Raw genomic sequence first — 23,599 nt, 5'->3', positions numbered from 1 at the left:
TAACGAACTAGTTTTGTCCTCGGCTAGTGTAGCAAAGAACCTGTATGGTGAAAATCAATAAGTGTTAAGGTCGTTGTACACTTATATAACAACTCGCGAATCTACATTTGCATTTACATCCTTCAAACGATTTGTGGAACATGCAATATCATCCTATATGCATTATTATTTACAACATTAAAGCTTCATTTAGGTTTAATCGAATATTTATTCATATTCAATTTGATAAGTGGATATAACAATAACGTCGTCGACTTTCGATTTTCATAAGAACTACGTCATCGTTATATCCGCATGACTAACGCTACTAAAAAAAAGGGCTTGTACTATGATTCTCCCTTAGCATGTTCATCCCTCTTTAGAGAAAGAAGAAGTACCTTTTCCCCCACTTCTTACTTCATTATCTATAATGCAATTGCCTGACAATTGCTGCCTTAAGAATTTATACTCCTTGTTTTAACAATGATAATATTCGAAAAATGCATTTAGGTTCTGCGAATTAATCTCTCTATACAACTCTTTTTTTATCATTTATCTTTCTCTTAGTTAGTCTTGTTCCTTGCTCTCTATTCCGGCTGTAGGGGCCAGCAAACAGCACAAACAGCAGCAGCAACAGCAGCAGCAGCAGCAGACAAACCCGAGTATTTATTAATAGAGATTAAACTCTGCGTCGTGTCGTGCCGTGTGCAAGAACTCTCCCGCGCAGGGCACACGCCGTTAGGGCAGTCTGACTCAGACCCGTGGGTCCAGAACACCATTTTCACCGAAATAAACACGAAACTTGTGTGTCTAAAGAGAACAAAATAAAGAAATAAGGAAATAAAGATAGTTGTTAAAGAGCAAACTTTAGTGTACAGAGAGAGTGTGAGAAAGAGAGAGAAATAAATAGTGAAAGAATTAGAATATTATTCCATTTCCCTTTAAATAATGCATGTAATGCATTCAATGTGAATATTATTACTTGAAGAAACTTTGATCTAGCAACATTTCAAGGAATAATAATCATTGGATTAAGTGTTTATTTATCTCATTCGTGTCACCATTTAGAGAAAGAGTGTACGGATTTTAAATAATAACAATAACAATAATATCACATATAAACATTTTTATTTCTATACTTGTACTTCCGTACAGAACTATGTTTATGTGTATGTGTGTCTAGTTTTTGTCTTTTTTGTTATTATTATTATTATTATTATTATTATTATTATTATTATTATTATTATTATTATTATTATAATATATAGATGTATTGTGTGTTTCATCGTGATGATGTGATGTGGTGTGATGTGGTGTATAAGTTGCATGTAGTAGTAGTGCTCATTTAAGTGCAAGTTTAGTGCATAAAACAAAGAGACGACTTAGTGCACCCACGCACTTAAAAAAAAAAAAGAACGGATACGAGAATTTTGTCTAATAGGACGACCACGGAACATTGTTTAAAATAGGTTTAAAATTCAAATCCGTTCGGTATAATCATCCTAGTCTTGGAACGGGGTAGAATTTTTGATATTTACCAGATGGTTACTTATTCGAGTTGTTACTACGTCAGCTTTTTTCTTTTATCATAATCTAAACCTTAGGGCGTTGAAATTTTCATCCATCTTACGATTTTTATAGCAAAATATGAGAATATTTTTCTTCTACGAATGATTCAGAATTTTTGCTTGATAAATTAACAATTAATTTGTCGTAAAAAAAAGTCAATTACAAATTTAGTACAACGACGAAAATCCTTAGTATTATTATTATTATTATTATACTCGAACGTTCGATTTAACTCGAAACAATTGTCTGACCACTTGTTGTAATTTAAACGTTTAAACGTATCGACCGACGCAATAACTATACTCTGACAGTGTTACTATAATACCTAACATTATATACCAAATTCTCCAAAAATAGATACACTTAATACGAAAATATTATTGCATTATTATATTCTCATAAAAAGTGTCATTCAGTTAGTTTTCAATTAGGTATGAAATTTTGTACCGATACGATATCATTTACGTTCCACTTTATCATGTTTATTTTTCTATTATCGCGTTAATAATTTTCGTAGAAGCTTATTCATACAGATAAAAAATAAAATATCAATCACATAATTTCTTTCTATATTATAAGTTATAATTACTATAACTTTCCTTATAATTATTGTAATCAATTGTTTTTATTTTTTTCTTTTAAACTCGTTTAGATAAAAATTATTCAAAACGATATAATAGATAAGAACGATAAATTCTACGACGTGACGTATTATAAATCATATCGTTATTGACAATGAAGGTCACGTTACATGTTGCATACATTTCAACAACTATTATTTAACGAAGAACTACGTACATTATTATAATAACGCGTTTCTTCTTTTTTCTTCTTCTTTTTCTTTAAACACTAACGTAATAATAATAACTTTGTTTATTATTTACTTAATCCATATAAAAAAATATTTAAAAAGAGATTGATAAAAGAACAAGATTTCGATTATCTTCAACAGGAAATAGTTTCGTAAAGACATAACAGGATTTAGTATTATTAATCCCACGCGATATGGACAAACCCACAAAGACAATTAACAATAAGTATAATCGAACAAGTATAGTATATAGTAGGAAAAGATTTGATTAAGCAACATTATCATATACCGTACGAATAATACAATTAATATACACAAAATTACGATTGAATTTTCATTTTTATTCTTTTTTTCTTTTTTCTTCATCCAATTCCATTAAAATAGAAAGGACAGTAGTTAAAAAGATATAAAAGAGAGTGTAATAATGTTAGAAGAATTGCTTTGAACGAACATTCGTCGTGTATGAATGAAGTGAGAAAGAAAAAAGGAAAAGAAAAGTGATATGGAAAAAATACTTTAAAATACTTTAAAAAGTCAAAGAAGAACGAGAAAATAAGAATGATATAAAAAAAAAAAAACAATAAACAAAAAGGGATATTTGAAAAAACGCTTTTTAACTGTGGTACACTTTGATGTACGCGAATTTAGCGAGTGGTTGAAAAGACATAAAAGGAAAGGTAGTAGTAGTAGTGTAGTAAATAACTTTAACATATGTGTATGGAGGGGTGCGGGTAACCCTATGTGATGTGATGTGATATATACACTTTTTAGTGTAAAAAAAAAACGTGTCGTGCTATGCTGTAGGAGCAGCGTTAGAACGACAAAAAAAAACAAAAACAAAGAAAAAAGACAAAATTGCAAAGATTGACAAATGATGATAGTGCTTTTGTTGTGCGTCATCATGAAGATAGCAGAATTTTCTGCTGGTCGTGTTAGTCCAACATTACAATCATCCAGACAAAAACAACGGCAAAGAAAAAAACCACCGCCCTTACAATTGTTACAACAGCAGCAACAACAAAAGCAACAACATGAACAACAAAAATCACCAACTTCCATGTCATGTCGTTTGAGACAAGATTGGAATTATTATCGAATACCATGCGATAAATGCATGTATTTTCTTCGAAGACAATGTAAGAAACCTTTTTTATTTAATCTTTCTAATTTTCTATTTACCTAAAGTCAACACATAGCTTTTATAATAATATGTCTAAATGATATCATCAGACGACGTCTAACAAAACAAAATAATATTTCAAATAAATATTAGTATTTTTATAATCGGATAAAAAGGATCAAACCATTTCAACGTTAGCTCATCTTCAAATGATTTCAAGTATAATATTCTTAAATACGCTGAGAGACAACATATGGGGAAATTCTAGACGATCTTTTTTCAACAGTTCAAATACCTCCACACACACTAACACATATGCGTTTTTCACTTTCTCTCTTTCTCTCTCGTTTTTTTTTTCTTTTTTCTTGTATGGATATGATAGACCTTGTATATATAACGAACTTCTCTCGCATACGGTTTCTTTTGCTATAAATAGAGTGGTTATTACTATTTTGCGTCTTAAAAAAAACACCCCCTTTATTTTTTCGAAGGATGGTCAAAAGAATGCTTCTTCTTCTTCTCCTTGTTTTTTTTTTCAATGTTACTCATCATATTTCAAAAAAAAAACCGGTGTATTTTATTAATAACATGAAATATTGAATAAGATAAAATGGGTTGATTAAATTTTCCAAATTCTTGTATCGTGTTTCACGCGTTGCATTTTAATTTAATTTTGCAACGTGTAGTGAAATTTGGCTGCTCTCGACCACTTATTTCCGACATTTTGCTTGACTCTAAAATTATCCTACTCCCCTCGACACTGTTTTCGTGAAGAAAGATCGGTTAGTTTTTTTTTTCTTTTTATTTATTTTTACTTAGGATGAAAAACAAATAAATGTTCATTGCCGTAAAATTGAATCATGAAAATATAATTAAAATTGCATGATATTTTAATCGAATTAATATTGTAAGCACGTGCCAACACCAAAAGCGTAGGTCGCGTATATTCGAACAACAATACATCATATGCTGAATAATGAAAAGAAAAAGGAAAAAAAAAGAAATAGAAAAAAGGCCAAGGTTACTCCCATAATACGAACATTGGAAAAACATATTTTAATTAGTTATTAAAGGATTAAATTAACCATCGTTGTACGAAACAATTGAATAATGAACAACATGTGCACCACTTTAACTCAAAGTATAACAGCATCTGATACTTTGCCTCATATTATGCAAATTATGCATATTAGTTTATTATAACATGAAATTAAGAAATAACAAAACTTTAGAAATATTTCATAAAAATAAATAGGATGATATTTATGGAACAAAATGTGCATATAATTCATACGTAATGACGTTCTATGATCATTGAAACAAGAATCAAAGCTTCGATCAAGCGAAACCACTTAAGTCTTTAAAGCCGACAGAACATACATAATCATATATATATATATATATATATATATATATATATGTGATATATATGTATATATGTATAGAGTATTGGTATATACATTCGATTGTATCCGACTTCCATTTGCTCACCCTTTACATTCAATCCTACAACGCACATGCGCCGCATGAGCGATCATGCTACTCCATAGGCGCAGTTAAAATGAATTTTCTAACAGTAGTGTGTAAGTGACAGGCAACTCGTCACCATATGGTCGAATAAAAATGGGTGGTGTTTTCGGTTAGCATTTATCGCGTGTAAATACTAAACGCAAAACCAATTAGCCGCGGCCACGGCATGATATGGATTACAATTTCTTCAGGTACATGTATAATAATTTGTCCATTCTACATTTTTTATTTATCTTCTAATTTTTTTCTTCAATTAAAATAAATTAATAATCAATTATATTGCCCATATGAATTACATAATTCGTTTTTGTTTATTATTTCATTATATAAATATTAATTATATTTATTAGGGAATAATTATAATTATTGATTATTAATTATTAGATTGTAATATACATAGGACAGCTAAAGATAGTAAACTGCTTAAGAGAGTTGACGTCACAAATAAGGATTGATATTTCCGGCTTACGAATGGCGCATATATTTTGACTTCTTTTAAGTTCTTACTGAGCCATGACAAATACACCGTGACAAATACATCGTGACAAATATTTATATACAATGAATACAAAATGATAACATACAGAAAGCTTTCTATTTCGTTCAAACAAAAATGTCACAAGCGATACGATAAAAGAAATATTTTTACAACAACAACAACAACAACAAAATACGTTAATTAAAAATTATATTCCCATATTAAATGTAAAAATTACATATAAACAAAATTAAGTACTTTTCGTATATTCAATTGCATTCAAATGCAAATACTTTTAAAATTGGCGCGCGAAACGTATATCTGTTCGTTCTGGCCGATAATTGGCCAAGTACCGTGATGACGTCACTACTGCCATACCTCTATATTATCGTAATGGGCGGGAAGGAGGAGAAAAAAGTAAGAAACGTTCTTCTTATCAGTGTTTCGTCGTTGGTATTGTCGATTCGGAGCAGAAAAGGAGCGTGTGATCATTCCGATCGTGACCTTAAAAAGATATGTCGTTCATCTTTGTCGTTAAGCGAACGAGAAATCGATTGAACGTTAACCATGTAAGGAGAATCGACGCATTGTAATCCGATCGCTGCTGCTGCTGCTTAACGCAGAGAGGTGTATATTGCGAAAGAACAAATATTTTTGTTTTCTCTCTTTTTTTTTTTTTAATTTTCTCAAGCGGTGCTTTCATTTGTCAAGATTTTTCCCTCTTCTCTTTTTCTTCTTTTTTTTCTCTTTCAAAACATGTCATTAAATTAAACACATTCTTTATGGTGAGTTACTTATTTGTTTTTACGAACAATATAATTAACGTTCTTCTTAATTAATTAAAAGCAACAAACAAAAATATATCTATTTAAAATTGATTAGTATTCGATGCACCAATGACAGATCAGTACTAAATGTGACTAGATAATAATCACAAGCAATCTAAAGCAATTCTTTTCAAAGTAATAATAATAATAATAATTATAATATTAATAATAATAATAATAATAATAATATGAGAGAGGAATATTAAATAACACAAATGCGATGGAAGTTTTTCTCGGAGATAATTTGATCATTGACAAAGTAATCTTTTTTATATAGTAAACATATTCATTTTAATTATATAGGAATGAAATTTATTTTGATTCTATGTAAATTTTAAATGAATTATTCTATATGATTATAGGTTATTTGTATCAATTGTTTTTCTTAAGCAACGTCAAAGACGCTTTATTTTAATTATCGTTAATCAAGATTAAGTGAAGAATGAAGTTTCCTTTTTATCTCCAACATTCTTTCGCGATGACGATTGATACGAATTAAAAATTTATAACGTATATGTATGTGCAAAATAACAATTAATTTTAATAACGAACTGTAGAATTTTGTTACGATCATTATTATTGCATCACCTTTTTTTGGGAGTCTTTTTTTTCTATTATTATTTTGATCACGTGGATTATAAATACTACTGTAAACAAATTCACATCTTATTAGTACTCAAAAATCAATGGAAGTAATACAAATATAAATGAAACGATGCAAATTATTTGTATGTATCAACAATTAGATAGATAAAATAATAAAACATTCTAATATAATAACTATAGTATAATATATTATATAATATAGCAATATATGAGCCTTAGAAATGATTTAATGATCTCATAGATATAAGAAATATACAATACAATACAATAGTTATAAATTGTTTTAGGTGCAGGCAAAGGAGCTGCAGTCATGGAAGATCCACAGACACCAGGATCGGATTGCAATTCCAATCCTGCAACAGATTCTATGCAACAGGATCTTATCGGTTCTGACTTCATACAAGACAATGTGGAGTATCAATGGTGTACAGATTATGGGTGAGAAGATTATGGTGTATATACGAAGTATACTCAAACTACTAGACACAAAATTCTACATAATCTAGTTTTTCGTGTGATATTGATCATTTAAAAAGATATTTTGATTTATTTTTTGTCTTTTTTTTAGATACAGAGATGGAGGATTACATGTCCATCCAAGTGTTTTGTCAACGCTCTCTGCATCATATACTAGGGAAGATGTTGGTTATTACGATGACTTGTCGCGTAATTTGGATGCTAATTTAGCAGAAATTGATATGGAAAGTTTTCGTAGCGCAGACATCCACACTCTTCTTACTGCTTTGCCAGTTATGTGCACAGATCCAGTTCAACATTCAGAGGTTAATATATATTTAATATAAATCATTATATTTTATTATTTATATATTAATATCTGTAAGGCACATATGCACACACAAACACACGCACACACACACCGCACATATTTTTATTTTAATCTTTTTTTTCATTTCTATTATGTTATTAAATTTTGAATTTGTATTATTTATCATTAATACCATGCATTTCAAAGGACTTTTAGTAAACATTATTTTGATTTATTATATACCAAAATTGATATTCTTTAAAATATACGTTTGTTCATTTAATTAATATAATATATTTAAAGCAAACAGATACATAAAATAAAGTATTTACAACAAGTTACAATATAAATCGATCAACTAGTCAAATTAATACGTATTAAATGTTAAAAATATATTCCATTATTATGACAGTTTAACTATCAAAGGGAACGTTATGCCAGTATATCTAGTTCCGTCATGGAAAAACTTGACATTGGTTCTTCGATCAGCCCTCACACCAGCAGCCAGGTATGACAATACCTGTGCAACTTCCAAACTTATTAGAACAAATATTTACGAAACCATTCTATAACCCATGAAAAATATATAGGACAGGTTTATGTATATTCTAACTTGTAATGCATTGTATTATAATAATGTTAATTGTTGACTGAAACTATAGTAACAAATAAAAATAATATATGTATATATATAAAGATAATTATATGCATATATATTTTAATTATTTATAATTTTGATTTAAAGGGAGAAGAATCTGCTTGTTCGACAACCGATACAATGTCTATATGCAAATCATCGTTACTATTCTCTCCTGTGAAAGAAACACCTGTGCTACCGCCGGCAGGTAGTTACAGTGTAGATTCATTGGACTGCGAAGACATGCTGTTAACTTGTCAAGCAAATAATAAAAATAATTATACTATTGCTTTCGAAGCTAGCATTACAATGTATTCCGATAGTTCTCCAGATTTTGAACATCAAGGTAAATCAATAATGTAATAACACAATATTGCACGTAGATAGTTTTCAATGTTTGTCATGTATAATATTAAATTGTTCTTTCAGAAAAACCAGAAACGTATGAGGTACCAGAAATTTATTACAAAAGAAAGGGCTTACGAAGAAATATATTAGATTCGTCAATGGCGTGTTCCGATTCTAAAATATACACTACTTGGAGTAATTTGAAACATACATCCATGAATAAGGTTATTACTCGACATCCGTCGGGTAATAACAATACTATTCCAAACTTTTTACATGGAACAGGGAACACAATTACATCTATAAACAATAAAAGAAGCCAAAGCCTACCAGATCTTTCACGAATTCAAGAATCACCTGCTAACATTCATCTAAATTTTTCTGTAAATTTTTCTTATTTAAATGAAATGAAATTATTTTGGTTTATACTAATTATTGTTTTTCTTTTTTTACAGGTCGATTCTGCCGAATCGAATAACCATCCGTTACAATCAAACAATTCAGGATCTGCAATGAGTCGTTCTGTAAATGAAGAAAATTCCGATGGTAGTGGAAATAATTGTTGTGGAAAAAAATTACAAAATTTAAGCCTAGTAAAATTATTTATGAAACAAAAAAGTATGAGCGCCGAAGGAATGAGTCTTACTTTAGATCAATCTGACTCTATAAGTGATAATGGTTGGCCTACGAGTAATAGTGCTAGTGATAGTGCAACTGCGAATACAAATACACAAATACAGCGACAAAATTTAAACAATACGTGTACTCGTCCGCTTCCCGAGAAAGATTTTTCTATAAATTGGGTTCGTAGCGATTGTTATACTAACAAAGAAATAGAAAGTCAAAAGGATAAGTTTGCTGACATTCCAAACAATTTTCCAAGCAATAAAGAAAATAAGGATGGCATGATTTCATCTGCCTCGGTCGAAGAATTGTCGGAGAGCATAGTTAAATCGGAACTCGTACATGACAGTGATATAGAACAAATAGATTTTGAAATTTCACAGGATGATTTGGAAAGTCGTGGTAAAAATGTACGAGTTTTACAAGCAGAAAATAAATGTACGATAGTTAAAACAACAGGAATACAAGCAATGGTTGAAACAGAGGATAACGAAGTTCAAACGTCAATAATTTACAAAGTACCTGCAGAAAAAGATAGCCCTTCGATAAGGGAAACGATAGTTAATAAAAGGCCTGTTTATGTTGTATATCCTAATTATACATTACCAGATCTTTCATTTCTTAATATTAAAGATACGAAATTGGACAATGTTGCATTAAAGCCTCAATGTTATGACAAAAGTAAAGCAGGTTGGAAACATTCAAATAGATGTAGCCGACCATTCTCTTGTAATGATATTGATGCGCTTAAGCAACGTGGTTTTTCACACGTTAAGGATTGGGAGTCGTTAACATTCCTTTTACCTACTGAATATAAAAAAATCTTACACGATGTGCCAGAAGTTTCGCAGCATATCAATATAAATGAACAAATTAAGAAACCATTGTTTTGTTTGTCCCCACCGATGCGACATAAAACAAGACCGATAAGTGAACTTATACCAAATAATAGTTCTTCGACGAGTAGTACAGCTACACAACCATCTTCTGGATATCGAGGCTCATCTACAATATTAACGGATTCCTCAACGAACCAGCAATTACTTTCTAATAATATAGCTAACCCATTATACTTATATCGTTACGATAGCATTAGTTCTGAAGCTAGTTTAGTGAGCAATGACAAGAAAATGCATAGGGCTGTTAATCAAGCAAAACAACAAGTCTATCCTAATTTACCTAAACGGTCCATTTCATTACCTTATGGAGATAAAGAGGCTGATTGCTGCAACGGCAAAGTACCACCGAGACCTCCCTTACCAAGAAGTATCTTAAGAAAGAATAAAGTACCAACGAGTAAAAGATACAGTATGTTTGAAATGGGAGGAGTGGACGAGGTAGAAGATCAATGTCCCGAACCAAATAAAAGAATGTCGTTACATGAACCCTATTATATGAATAATGATTTGCAATTGTTATGCCGTGGGAGAATTATCGATTCGGAAAAAGACGTTGATGAGACAGAGGAGAAATGTAATACAGGTAAAGTCCAATTTATTTTGCTAAAAAGTGCTAAAAACTCTATTATTAATATTTTAAGTCATCAATAACATTTTTTATTTTAGAGAGACTGAACGAAGCTATTAATAATACAAATGTAGATTATGAAATTTCTCAAAATAGTGAAGACGATGTAAAGCAATTAGAAGAATTTTTAAAACGTAGCGGTTTATCGTCAGAAAGTAGCGAAGGTGACAATGAAGATCCCGAAGTTAAATTGAGATCATACGTGAGAAAATTTTTAGCTCTTAGAATGAACAAGGATGTTGTCAAAAATATTGATATGGCCGAATCGCAGAAAAAAACCGTCAGTTTTGCTTTACACGAAAGAAAACGATATTCAAATGAAAAGGTCATTATTTCTATATATTTCATGTTTATATATTGTATATATTATTTTATAATACTGTATTAATGAAATTATATATTCAAATTGCAGCCAAATAATATAAGCGTTACGACGAACGAGTACAATAAAGATAAATGTTTTCAAGATACGAACAAAGAAATCAATCCTGAGAACAAAATGGATTTAGAAGAAAAAAGAAGTACGCGCCAATATTATACGTATTTTTTTATCTCCAATTTATTTATATAACACTTTGTATTTTTAAATATTATTTCAGATATGATATTATCCGTAAGCAAATCTGTTGATTTATTACTTATATATTGGAACACTGAACCTACTAATGGCCGACAAAATTACAACGATAAAAATGAATGTGCACAACTTTGTTTAAGTAATCTGTGCCCAGCTTTGTATACTATTATGTCGGATGGTCTAAAACCACATTTACAATCTACTTTTGGTCCGCTAGCAAACAGCGTATGGCAAGTTGTTGAGGCTTCCGCTCAGCAAGGACCACTTACAAAAACATTGAACGAATTAGTTCAAAAGATTAATGGCGAGGATATTATTACCGAAGGAATGCTTAAATTTCACGCCTTTGTATTTGGTTTATTGAAGTGAGTTTTAACGTTAATTTTTATATGTTGTTTTATATCTTACATAAGAATACATAAAGAAATAAAAATCATCCTATCTTTATAATATTTTTTGTTTCTAGTTTGCGAGCTTTGGATGCATGGTTTGCATATTTATGTACAAGAGAATCAATTTTACGAAAACATTATAACAGTAATAGTTTATTTACCGGAGCATTAGGAAATACTGACATTCGTGAAATTGTTGATAGTTTATTAGATATTTTACATCCTTTAGCATTTTGTCCATTTCAGCTTGATCTTTTATACCAATATCGACAATTGCATAATAGTTTTGGTAATATGAACAATTATAGTTTGAACGTAAGTATGAATAAAATAAATATCCTTTTTTTTTGTTCTTTTTCGTCTCGTAATGAGCAATTTGCTATTCCTCTATTGCAGGGAACAAATTTTCGAAATATAGATTTACATCAAAAGGATCATCATTATGAAAAAACGGATAATTGTGGAACTGTATCAAGTCCAAGGAAAATACGTCCACGGTCTTGCGTTGTTTATAACGATTATGACGATAAATCTGGAATAACGCATAAAATTGATCACGAGAGTGTTGTTAAAAAACGTTTCAACAATGCTATTGGAACGACTAAAGTATTACATGGTTTAGAAAAATTAGCATCGGAAGATTCTGAAGATTATACAGATAGCCTTGAACATTCACCATTGAATAGAGGTGCAGCGAAACAAACTATTCCTATTAAAGTATTAACTCAAGATTCAAAAATGGAGGATGAAGATACGATTACTGGGGAAGCTAAGTTTAGAAAATTACAAGAAAAATGGGAATCGATGGTTGGTAAAGATGAGAGTGTAAAAAATCAAGCTGCACCAACGACGTTACCACCCTTGTCACCAATGCGAACACCCGCAAATTTAGGAAAATCAAAAATACCACGATTATTAACGTCGCCAATTAAACAGCCAAATGTAACAATAGGATCTGCTAAAAGTGTCAAGTCCCCTATGACTGGGATACCTTCTTTGAAAAAACCGGTTGCATTGTCAACTACCAAAACAGTATTAATGAAACCAATAGAAACAACAAGGGGGAAAGGTATACCAGAAACACGACGTACCAGTCGCGTTGATCAGGACGTAGTTGGAACATCGCGGACACATTTGTCACGACCTAGCTCTTTACCTTATAAATCTTATGGAGTTATGTCGAAAGAAAAGAATCTCGTATCACCTCAAAGGCGAGCTGCTTCCACTTCTTTACCAAGGCCAAATACAGCTACACGAAATAATATTTCGAGGAAACAACCTTTAAAGTAGGTCCAATATTATTATCTATATACTTGTCAAATAATAACATATATGTTATATATTAATTCAACCTTTTTTATTCGTCGTTTTCAATTTCATTTGCAATAATTTAAAAGGCAATATTTTTCGTTACAGGACACATACACAGAATACACATACACACACAAACAAATTTATTGATACACTATATCTATAAAGATATGTTAATTTTTATAATCAATGTATCTGTCAGCTTGTAATCATTTTTATTTGCAATTTATATTGTTTTTTTTTCTTCTTTTTTTCTTTTTTGTATCATTTATGTATCGCTTGTTATTTTTCAGTTTTCTTACTTTTGTATATTTTTTCTTTTCCTAGATTAGTAAAATAACGCTTCTCGTCCATATCGATTCCAGAGACGTTCGCACAGTTACAAATAGAGCACCATCGAATAATGGGCATCTATCATTTGCAGAAGGTGAAAGATTGAAAGTTATATTAGAAATTGATAATAAATGGTTATTATGTGAAAGAGGTGATAGAAAAGGTTTGGTTCCAAGAATGTGTGTGCATACTATTCAGACTTAGCGCCCATTCGTTGATATTAATCAGAGAAATTCTTAAGTAAGTTGATTAAAAAGTGAAAGTGATGTGCTTAGCTTTGAACGAATGCAAGAAAGAAAGAAAGAAAGAAAGAAAAAAGATGAAATATACGGTTTCGTATGTACAGTGTATTAAAGAAAAAGGCATAGTTAAATGATTTTTAAAATTATTATTTAATGATGATAATGATGATGATGATGATGATGATGATGATGATGATGATGATGATGATGATGATGATGATGTTGCTCGCTAAGAGTCATTATTATTTAAAGCTTCGTTCGTATAGACTCGTGAGATAATATTTAACACTCATAATATCATTGACAAACAACGCAACACAGCAGCCTTCTGGGACCCCAGTGAGAAAAAAGCTTCTTTGCATATTATATATATATATATATTGTATATTGACGGTCAGCTTTTTTTTATTTCTTTTCTCATACCATTTTCGATCTGAATTTCACTGGGGTTTGCGTATCATACCCAGACACCATATCTCCTTTAATTTTATCATTATATATTACCATTATATGTTCATATTAAGTAATTGTTTTGTATGCATAATAGCTACCCAATTTATTTTATAGCTTTTATGCAATTAGACACGACCGTCATTTATAAATCATATATATATATATATATATTTACTTTAGCAAATTGAACAAAAGTTATTTTTTAAAAATATTAGGCAAAATTTTACATTATAATATAGATTACAGAATATTATTCTATTTCTATCGAAAAACAATATCTTTTTTCCTTTATGATGACTCTATATAAGATAATACCTGACGGTTATGGTCGTGACTAAAAAAAAAAAAAAGAAAAAAAAATGAAAAAAAGAAAAAAATATTAGAGGTACTGCTAGTCATATAAGCTTTTAAAACCTCAATATATTTAAATGAACATATACCTATTTATAACTAAAATTGTACATATATACAGTAATATGATGATAAAAACGCAACGGTCATATATAAATATATATATAATATTATGAATGTAACTGTGATCATAGCAAATAGGTGCATAAGTTGATTGATGCGAATGTTCGAAACAAAAAGAAAAACAAAAACAAAAAAAAATAACATTGTTTGATTTTTTATATTATTTTAATATTTCAATCACGTCCAATCATCGTAAAAAAAAAAAAAAACAAAAACAAAAAATAAAAACATTAAATAATTATTATCGGTTTTATTTAAGCATATAAATTTATTATCGTGTCGTGCGCTTTTGAATCGCAATAATCACATTTTTTTACTTGCTTCATGTATTTCTTAGTATGTGAAAATACATACTGTGTATTCAAATAAAATCTATTATAATATATGAGACATATTATATCACTGTACCATTTTTCTTCGCGCAGTGATAATCGTTCCCTATAATAGCATATTTTCAAGATATTAATATAAGTATTATCATATAAATATAGAAAGAGAGAGAGAGAGAGAGCAATTGATAATAATGATAATATATGATAACAAAAAAAAAACAGAGACAACAAATAATAATAATAATAATAATTATATAATAAATTTCCACTACCGAAGGAATTATCATTTTATTTCTTTGTTTTGTATTTTTTTTTTTTTTTTTAAGAATTTGTTGAAAAGAACATTTTTCGTTCGTTGATAAAACAAAATAATATTGTGAATCCTTAAATTTGACAAAAAAAAAAAAAGATAAAACAAGTTGCTTAAAACATATCTGCCTCATACCATTTTAACAGCATTATTCGTAAAATCATAAACTGTGTATGTTTGTATATGTATATATAAATAAAATATCCATGTTTATAATATTACATATCTTTATAATATGTTCCCATCTGTATATAATGAATTTTTCTATTAATTTTGGTCTCTAAATTGGTAAAATAAAAATATAGCTTTTCACTTTATTCAATATCATTTTTAAAACATAATAAAACAAAATCTTTAATTAATGTTATTAAAAGCTCTTACACATATGCATATATATATATATATATATATATATATTTACCATAATTTATACGAAAAAAAAATATGTATTATAAAAACATATAAGTGCTTATTAGATTAATTAATATTTCCATTTTGTTTTATGTTTTTTTTTTCCGTTTTATATAGATGATTTACAATTTCACATTCAAGACACAAACACATTTAATATGTTGAAATAAGTTTCGTTTAAAATGTAGACTTATTAATTGTTTCTTTTTTTTTTTTGTACTGAAATATTTCTGATCAGGTCTTTATAACACGTAGTGTAATAAGTCTTATTATAACTTTAACATATTTTTGTTCATCTTGAAGAAGACAGTTACATTCAGTGTGCGTAGGAACATTCTATTGCTATAAATCATATTAATTCTATTGATAAATAAGTCATTATTTTGTTTGTATATATATTAGTAGCCTTAATTCGTTTACATATTATTTAATCTTATTTACAATAGGTCTACAGAAAAACTTATTACAGAATACGCCTGTAGTATATTTTCTATTATATGTAATTATAATTTCAATATTATACAAGTTATAGTTAAATATAAACATTTTTGTTCTCACAATTAAATTATATTATTCAAATAAAACTAATTAATCGCTCATACGCGTGTGTATGTGTATTGTATGTATGTGTATGCGTTAAAACAAATAATTAATGAATAATAACAGAAGTACCTGGAAGCATTGTGTTATAATTCTGATTTAACATAATCGAAGGGGGAATCCCCTAATTATATACATATTCATTTCAAATTCATAATAAGAAAGTTTTTATTTATTTGTATTATAATTTTCGTTTATTGATAACAATGCAATAACTATATCCGTTGTATATTTTCTATACATTCTTATGGTGTATTATTTTCCATTGGAATATACAAAAATTATACAATATTTTGTTCTTTTTTTCTTTGCATATTTGATCGAGTGAGTCTTAATAAAAAATAGAGAAATTTTACATAAAATATACAAGAGTTGTTTCAGATTAAAAATCTTGTTATTTTCGGCATATGTATATTACCAATGTTGATGTTATATTGACTGGAATGCTTTTGAGGTACTGTTAAGAATCATGAACTAATGTTAAGACTATTTATAGAATTTATTACAATGCTGATAATGTTAGGTATAAATTTGTAAATATATTAACTCTTTTTTTTATTAATATTACTTTTTCTATGATAAATGATTAAAACCAATGTATTATATTTAAATATTTTATAGAGAAATATATAAAGGAACCAAGTTATATTTTATGGCTTTTTTCTTATTGTAAAAAAAAACCTAGAACAGGTAGATACTATTTAATAAAACAATGACAATGAGTTATTATTCACACTTGACTAATTCTACAAAAAAAAAAAAAAGAAGAAAAAGAAACTAAAAAGAGTTACATAGAACAATGATTTTATAATTAAATATATCTATCTACTATTCGATATGTAGAAGTCCAAATATATTTCGTTATAATTCTAATGTGTTTTTTTTTTGTTTTTTTATATATTTTTTTTTTATTATTTTTTTTTTCTTTCATTATAAAATTCTGTCGAATTCCAAATCTAATAATCACACATTTTATATGTATTATTTTATTTGAAGAAGAAAATGAATAATATTTATATCAAAAATTTCAACGTATTATTAACTTATATGCATGCACACAAATATGTACCTATATACATGAACATTTTGTTTGTTATTTTTATCAATTATAATAATCCTTCATATATAACCGGATTTTATTTAATATGGCAGTATGAATAATCAAAGATTTACCATTGGTTTTTGTTAACAATATGAAAGTATATGCTCCTGTAATTTTGTTGTATGTGTATATGTATTTTACTATATTATTTGTACTAAGTACAAATAAATACATAAACATATGCAATTGGATGCGTATATTATCATCTTTTGGCACTACTCAAGTCTGCTAATAAAGAAGAAAAAGATTCTTATTATTATTATCCTCTTGCTTGTTCCGTTAATGACTAGAAATTGTAAATAATTGTATAGAATATTATATTAGGCCCTTTTTATTATTATCACAGTCTAAGGGATGCCTATATTAACTGTGATATTTATTACTTTGATCAATCTTTTATTTTTGTTTATTTTTACATAAACTATATTATAGCCGAACCGTTTTGTTTTAATATAAATAAGTAATAAAAAAAAATCGTGTGCACAGAACAAGTAAGAGAAAAAAAAAAGAAAAAATGTAAACTCGTTCCTATTTTTGTTTATTCATAATAATACATTTAACTCAGGAAAAGTCATTTATATATGGGCATAACATCATTCCATTACCATTACCATTACTGTTATTTATTTATTTATTTAATTATTTGAATTAATGCAGACTGAGTAAGCACATTGCGTTTAAATTATATTAAATATAATGTCTCATCCTGAGTTAAAGAACAAGTCGAATAAACATTGTAACATTTACCAGTCTCTTTTGAAATATGACTAAATGCTTTTTTATTGCATTGTATATTTTATATTAATTCAGTATGTCAATTGTTCTATAGATTTTGTTTATTTTTCTTTTTTCTTCTTCTTCTTTTTCTTTTTATTCTTTTTTGAACGTGTAAAAAATAGCATTAAAAGCGCAATCAAAATTGTATATAAAACAGAGCATTTTATTGTACTTACATATATCTATGATTGAATGAATATTTAAAAATAATAATTGATAAAAAATCAAAAGATTATCATTCGTAAAAAACAGAGAATACGTAACGAATTGTTCTTTTTTTTATTTTTCTCAGAAAATAATTATTCGTCGCAAACCTTTTCTTCATAATCTCAAAAAGAAAAATTCAAGCAAATAATAATAAAATGATCATTGAAGTGTGCATTGAAATTTTCTAAATGAATAATAGCCAAATTGATAAATAACACATATTGTGCAACGATAATTAATAATAAATTCCTTGTGGCTTCCAATCGAAATTATTCGATTGTATCTACCAGGTACTTTGTATAATAAGATTTTTATATCAAGTTTTTACAATACACATTGAAAAGAATGTTTGTTTGTTTTTTTCACACTGTCAAAGTTTCTGTTTCTTTTCTATTTTTATTCATATTATATAATGTGTCGAAATGATTATTATGTTAACGATCATTGATGAGAAATGCCAGTTCTTCCAAGTTCATGAGTTCAAAAATTGATGATTCAACAAAATTAAAATTTGCATTAACATTTGATTGCAATTATAACATACAAACCATAGTCAGAAGATAAATATGTAGTATTATGTTTTTATTCACAAATAATGTAATTCATAATGTAATATAATTCTACATATTCTTCGCTTATCTATATATTATTATTATTATTAATATTATTATTAAAGTTAATAAAAATTGTACCCTATTATTAAAAGTAATAATTTATCTCATCACTTTACTGGTTGGTACAATATTTGTGTCATTTCATAAAAATTATTTAACGTATTTCTGCAATCAAATTTCTCACGTGTAATAGGATGCCATATCATTTACAGTTTTATACAGTTACTCTTGAGATAATTTGGAGATATTAATCTGATCTCAACATGATATATATAATTTATAAATTCGTTTGGTGTAATTATATTATACTTAATCCAGGAAAAAATGCAACTATAAATCTATCCTTTTTATTCTTTTGAAAACATTTAATTGTTCTCCAAATTTCTCATAGAGTATTAATATTATATCTACAGCAATGAGTAATAGTCAAGCGTGTCATAATAAACATTTTAACAAATACGATTTTATTTCAATTTTGTTTAGCATTGAGAAATTGTTGATTCTAATGCTTGAGAAAAAGTTACAGTCAAATTGATAAATCTACAATTATCAAAATAACTTTAGTCGATTTAAGATATATGAAAATTGTTGTCTCATAATGTTTACATAATATTTTATAATGGATATTTTTATACGGTCATGCATTTGATCAGAATTATCTTCATTTCTGCTTCAAATATAATGACATATTAATATACTACATAATTAAACTCTTGTACTTGAATTTATTCATCAAACTTAATATACACAATGCAGTCATGTTGCACCTGTACTGTTATGTCATTTTTTTTATATCAAACATCAAATCTGACTTAATAACAAATATATCTATTAATAATACTCCCTTCCAAACATTGTTTTATATCGAATGTTGGATTTTAAATTAAATTTAAATTAAATTTAAATCAAAATTACTATCAAATTTTTTCAATGAATAAGCTGAACTGTCATACAACTGTATATACATATATCAGAGTCAAGAGAATTACATCATACATATTAATCTTTAAACTTATATTTTCAAAAGTTCTTTAACTATTGAAAATAAATCATTTATTGTAAAAATTATAACAAAAAATGACCCTGATATATTTCTATTAAAATGTTTTTAACAAAATGTTCATTATACAGGTACAACTGTGCATTTGTTTGAATGTATGTATCACTCCTCTATATATGTACAAGCAACCAACTTTTGTTTTTTTGTTATTTCATATATTTCACAGATTTTAATGTAAAATGTATGCTGAAAATACTGTTAAATATATAATCATTCTGAGTAAAACAATCTATTGTACAAACAGAAAATATATAATCAAGCTGCATGCAATGAAAAACAACAACAACAAAAAATGACAAATAAAAAAATAATTATAATAAAAAAGAAAAAAAAACAATATACCAAACCATGTCTATACACAGCCAAATAAAATAAAAACAAAAACACTAATTGTTTGAAAGCTGTTAATTGTCTTTCTTTCTTTCTTTCTTGCTTGCTTTCTTTTTATCGACAAATCTTAATGTAATAAATTATAAATTATAATCTAAAATGTGTGTGTCTCTGAGAGAAATATATTAGTAGAGATAAAAAAATAATATAATCCATAATAATAAAATTCTGATGATTAAAATAATGCTCATGCATTTGACGTTCTGGCATTTCTCACATATGTACATGATAAAATTATGATACAGGAAATGGTTGTGCAATTTAACTAAAACTATAATACATATATACTAACTACATACTAGACTCCTTAGTGCTGATAGACTCGTTGGTATTATCAACGCGAATTAATGTAGATGAATTAAATGAATTAAATTTAAAAACAAGTGTCCTACTCAATGTAGCCACTCGCTCCATTACACAAGAAGCCGAAAGACGTGCCTCGGCATCATGATCCCAACATTCCTCCATCGTATCACAAATTGATAAAAGTCCCTACGAACACGAAAGGTATTTAACATAATGATAATAGATATAAGACAAAATATATATATATATAAACATAAATATATTGAAATCAATAGAATTGTACCGGATGTTTACGCCATGTTTCTAAAATAAGTGGCCTTTCTTTTTTATGTACCACACTTTCTTGCATGTCTTCTAATGTAGGATGAAGACCAACTTCATCTTCAAATGGTAATCTATATTCTCCAATTGGTCCCTAGAAAGATAAAGAAATATATATTTGTTCGTATTATTGAATTTTTTCATTTATTTGGTATACTTTCTTACATCTTGTACGGTACATCGTGAAGCTAATTCCCATAGTACAAGACCACACGCATACATATCGATTCGCAAAAATGAATCCCTGGTAAAATTGATTGCCCCTTCTAAAACCTCTGGAGCCATATACCTCCTTGTTCCAACCTATATTTCATTGTTAATTAATAATAAAAAAAGAAAGTATTCAAAAGTAAATAATTGTATGTTAGGTATTTACCTGTCCATGTGTATCACCGCAAGGTTTTCCAGGGTGGAATATTAATGCTAAGCCAAAATCAGCTATACAAGCATTCATATCTGCTTTAAGAAGCACATTTTTCGATTTGAAGTCTCTGTGAGCAACTGCTGGTTTATAACCATCGACTTTGTTAGCTGGTATCTCTTCGTGCAGATGCATCAATCCCCTATTACATATAAATAAATAAATAAATAAACAAATAAGTAGATAGCGTATATTCATTTAAAGACAATGATCATATTAATAAATAATTCAATACCGTGCCATTGATTCTGCAATTCTACACATTTCAGGCCATGTTACAACGTTAGCTTTTAAATAGTCGCATAAAGAACCTTTCTCGTGGTATGCGGTTATTAACCAAAACTCAGCTTGCAAATTATCACCTCTTTTTTCAACCCCTATAAAACGTAATATGTCCTCATGATCCATGTGCGCGAGTCTAAATATTTCTTGTTCCGTTTGCCATGATTGTTTATCTTGCATAGGAAAAACTTTGACGGCAACTATTTCATTTTTCAATTGGGCTTTCCAAACAGCTCCAAATCTTCCTCGAGCTTTTATTTCAAGAAGTTGAATTGGTCGTAATCCTAAATTAGGAGACGGCTGGGGTAAAGGTAATGGTTCTAACGTTGGCACCTAAATAATCAAAATCAATCAAATATGTGTGTATATATTTATATTAATTAATAAACATTATATAAATTAAACTTTTATTCTTTTTTTTCTTCTACTAACCTCATTGAAGTATCCCAATTTTTTACGACGATAGCACCAATACAAAATGGATATTATTATTATAAGGAGGATCATAGGAATTGATATGGATAAAGCAAGTGTTATTATTTGTTGTTCGGTATTTGGAACAGGTTCGTATTCTGAAAATATTTCATCGAATAAAATAACATTATAATTGATATTTATATACATATATATTTCTTGTTTACAAAACTCATTACCGTGAACAATGGGGGGAGGTTGAGTAGGTTGCGGATCCCATGTAAAGTTTTGGTTGCACATATTACCATCGCAACAACAGAAAAACAATTTCTTGTCCTTATTTGGATTTTTCTCAACGCATTTTGGCTTGTCATAACATTCTTTACTATCTAAGAAACAACCCTATAATAATGGAGAATATATAATGTTACATTTTTAATGAAAACAAATATTATGAAAAATAAGATACATATGAAAAAAGAATATAGTTCGTCCAAGCAAACCTTCAATTTAATTATAGTCTTTTCGGTTTTGCTGTCAATATGCCATAACACATAACAATGATTGCGTTTATCTGTATCATGCGGGCCACATTCCTCTTTTCCCGAACATCCTTGTTGACTTTCCGTGCACATAGTTTCATTGTAAAATTCACAAAATTTAGAACCCTTAACATCATGTCCTAAAGTAACACCTGTAATAGATAAAACTTATTCAAATTTTACCAACTCTTATGTAAAAAAAAAAAAACAACATTGTAATGTTAACGTACATATAATCTTGTATGTTGTTTTTTTTCCTAATATATAACTGATATTTTGTAATGTATGCACAAGAATATAACTAAAACTATAATTGTTTGCCCATTTAAATATCAAAGTATAAATATTTATATATGAAAGTAATATACATTATACACATACTCATCGAGATGCGTAAACAATATATTTTACTGACATAATAATAAAATCAACAGAATCCTTTGAACGTGTGTTGAAAATAAAAAATATCAATTAAAATAATAACTACAAGTGTTAGACTGAAATGATACAATGATCAATTACCTAATAATCCTAGGAATAGGTATGGCAGTATCGTCACATATGCGGACATCGTGAATGGATCGTAAAAGCATACCAGTAATTTTGAGTCTATTAGCTATTAAGCAAATTGTAGTAATTCATCCACCGACACATCTCTCTTCCTCCCCCTCCCAACTTGATATCGAAACGCGCACAGCATGAATTCATGTCATTTTCACTCTTAAATCACTTATATTCTTGTAACCTTTAAAAAAAAAAATAATTATAATGTTATCCTTGACACCTTGTTTGATTTCATAAACGTACACACGATTAACACGAATTCTTCAATACAAATTAAAATAAGATATTCTCATATCGTATTATTACAAAAATACACGGCGGACGCACTGAACAAATTGACGA

General features: G+C 28.2%; 2 protein-coding genes across 9 annotated transcripts in view; one reads left to right on the top strand and one right to left on the bottom strand.

Annotated features, from left to right (window-relative positions):
* Window positions 1-15,464, top strand: part of LOC107066398 (uncharacterized) — a 17,686-nt gene extending 2,222 nt beyond the window's left edge. Inside the window, exons 1-13 of one of the 6 annotated variants that reach the window (XM_015320973.2) lie at window positions 2,950-3,495; window positions 7,208-7,358; window positions 7,489-7,702; window positions 8,099-8,194; window positions 8,432-8,669; window positions 8,753-9,054; window positions 9,127-10,777; window positions 10,861-11,147; window positions 11,235-11,343; window positions 11,422-11,764; window positions 11,866-12,106; window positions 12,188-13,077; window positions 13,468-15,464. In XM_015320973.2, the coding sequence (XP_015176459.1) occupies window positions 3,231-3,495; window positions 7,208-7,358; window positions 7,489-7,702; window positions 8,099-8,194; window positions 8,432-8,669; window positions 8,753-9,054; window positions 9,127-10,777; window positions 10,861-11,147; window positions 11,235-11,343; window positions 11,422-11,764; window positions 11,866-12,106; window positions 12,188-13,077; window positions 13,468-13,639 (4,959 nt within the window). In that variant the 5' untranslated portion in view covers window positions 2,950-3,230 and the 3' untranslated portion in view covers window positions 13,640-15,464. Of the gene's footprint in view, window positions 1-2,949; window positions 3,496-5,041; window positions 5,201-6,249; window positions 6,273-7,207; window positions 7,359-7,488; window positions 7,703-8,098; window positions 8,195-8,431; window positions 8,670-8,752; window positions 9,055-9,126; window positions 10,778-10,860; window positions 11,148-11,234; window positions 11,344-11,421; window positions 11,765-11,865; window positions 12,107-12,187; window positions 13,078-13,429 lie in introns of those variants that run through there. The other 5 variants (XM_015320975.2, XM_015320977.2, XM_089179313.1 and 2 more) reach the window with 5 other exon arrangements.
* On the bottom strand, window positions 15,232-23,599 carry put (activin A receptor type 2 punt). 3 transcript variants are annotated; one of them, XM_089179395.1, is made up of 10 exons: window positions 23,501-23,599; window positions 23,216-23,438; window positions 22,655-22,845; window positions 22,391-22,553; window positions 22,170-22,309; window positions 21,691-22,070; window positions 21,411-21,597; window positions 21,200-21,337; window positions 20,997-21,128; window positions 15,232-20,899 (listed from the first exon to the last, which is right to left on the bottom strand). In XM_089179395.1, the coding sequence occupies exons 2-10, from the start codon at window positions 23,262-23,264 to the stop codon at window positions 20,699-20,701; spliced, it is 1,581 nt and encodes a 526-aa protein (XP_089035521.1). In that variant the 5' UTR covers window positions 23,265-23,438; window positions 23,501-23,599; the 3' UTR covers window positions 15,232-20,698. The 3 variants fall into 3 exon arrangements, with proteins under 3 accessions (XP_089035521.1, XP_089035527.1, XP_015176417.1); XM_089179401.1 differs by having other exon boundaries at window positions 23,505-23,598; XM_015320931.2 differs by having other exon boundaries at window positions 23,216-23,597.

The sequence above is a fragment of the Polistes dominula genome, unplaced genomic scaffold (genome assembly GCF_049000335.1).
Source record: "Polistes dominula isolate Pdom_NZ unplaced genomic scaffold, Pdom_raw_medaka contig_29, whole genome shotgun sequence".
Taxonomy (NCBI): Eukaryota; Metazoa; Arthropoda; class Insecta; order Hymenoptera; family Vespidae; genus Polistes; species Polistes dominula.
The sequence above is the reverse complement of the archived record's forward strand: the minus strand, read 5'-3'. Positions and strand labels throughout refer to the sequence as shown.

Bases quoted from the DNA above. Each gene is read 5' to 3' on its own strand.
- put (XM_089179395.1), bottom strand. From the start codon at position 23,264: ATGTCCGCATATGTGACGATACTGCCATACCTATTCCTAGGATTATTA. The intron at 22,310-22,390 runs GTAATGAGTTTT...AAATATTTTCAG, and splicing joins ACCTCCCCCCATTGTTCACG to AATACGAACCTGTTCCAAAT. The intron at 21,129-21,199 runs GTAAGAAAGTAT...TTATCTTTCTAG, and splicing joins CACGATGTACCGTACAAGAT to GGACCAATTGGAGAATATAG.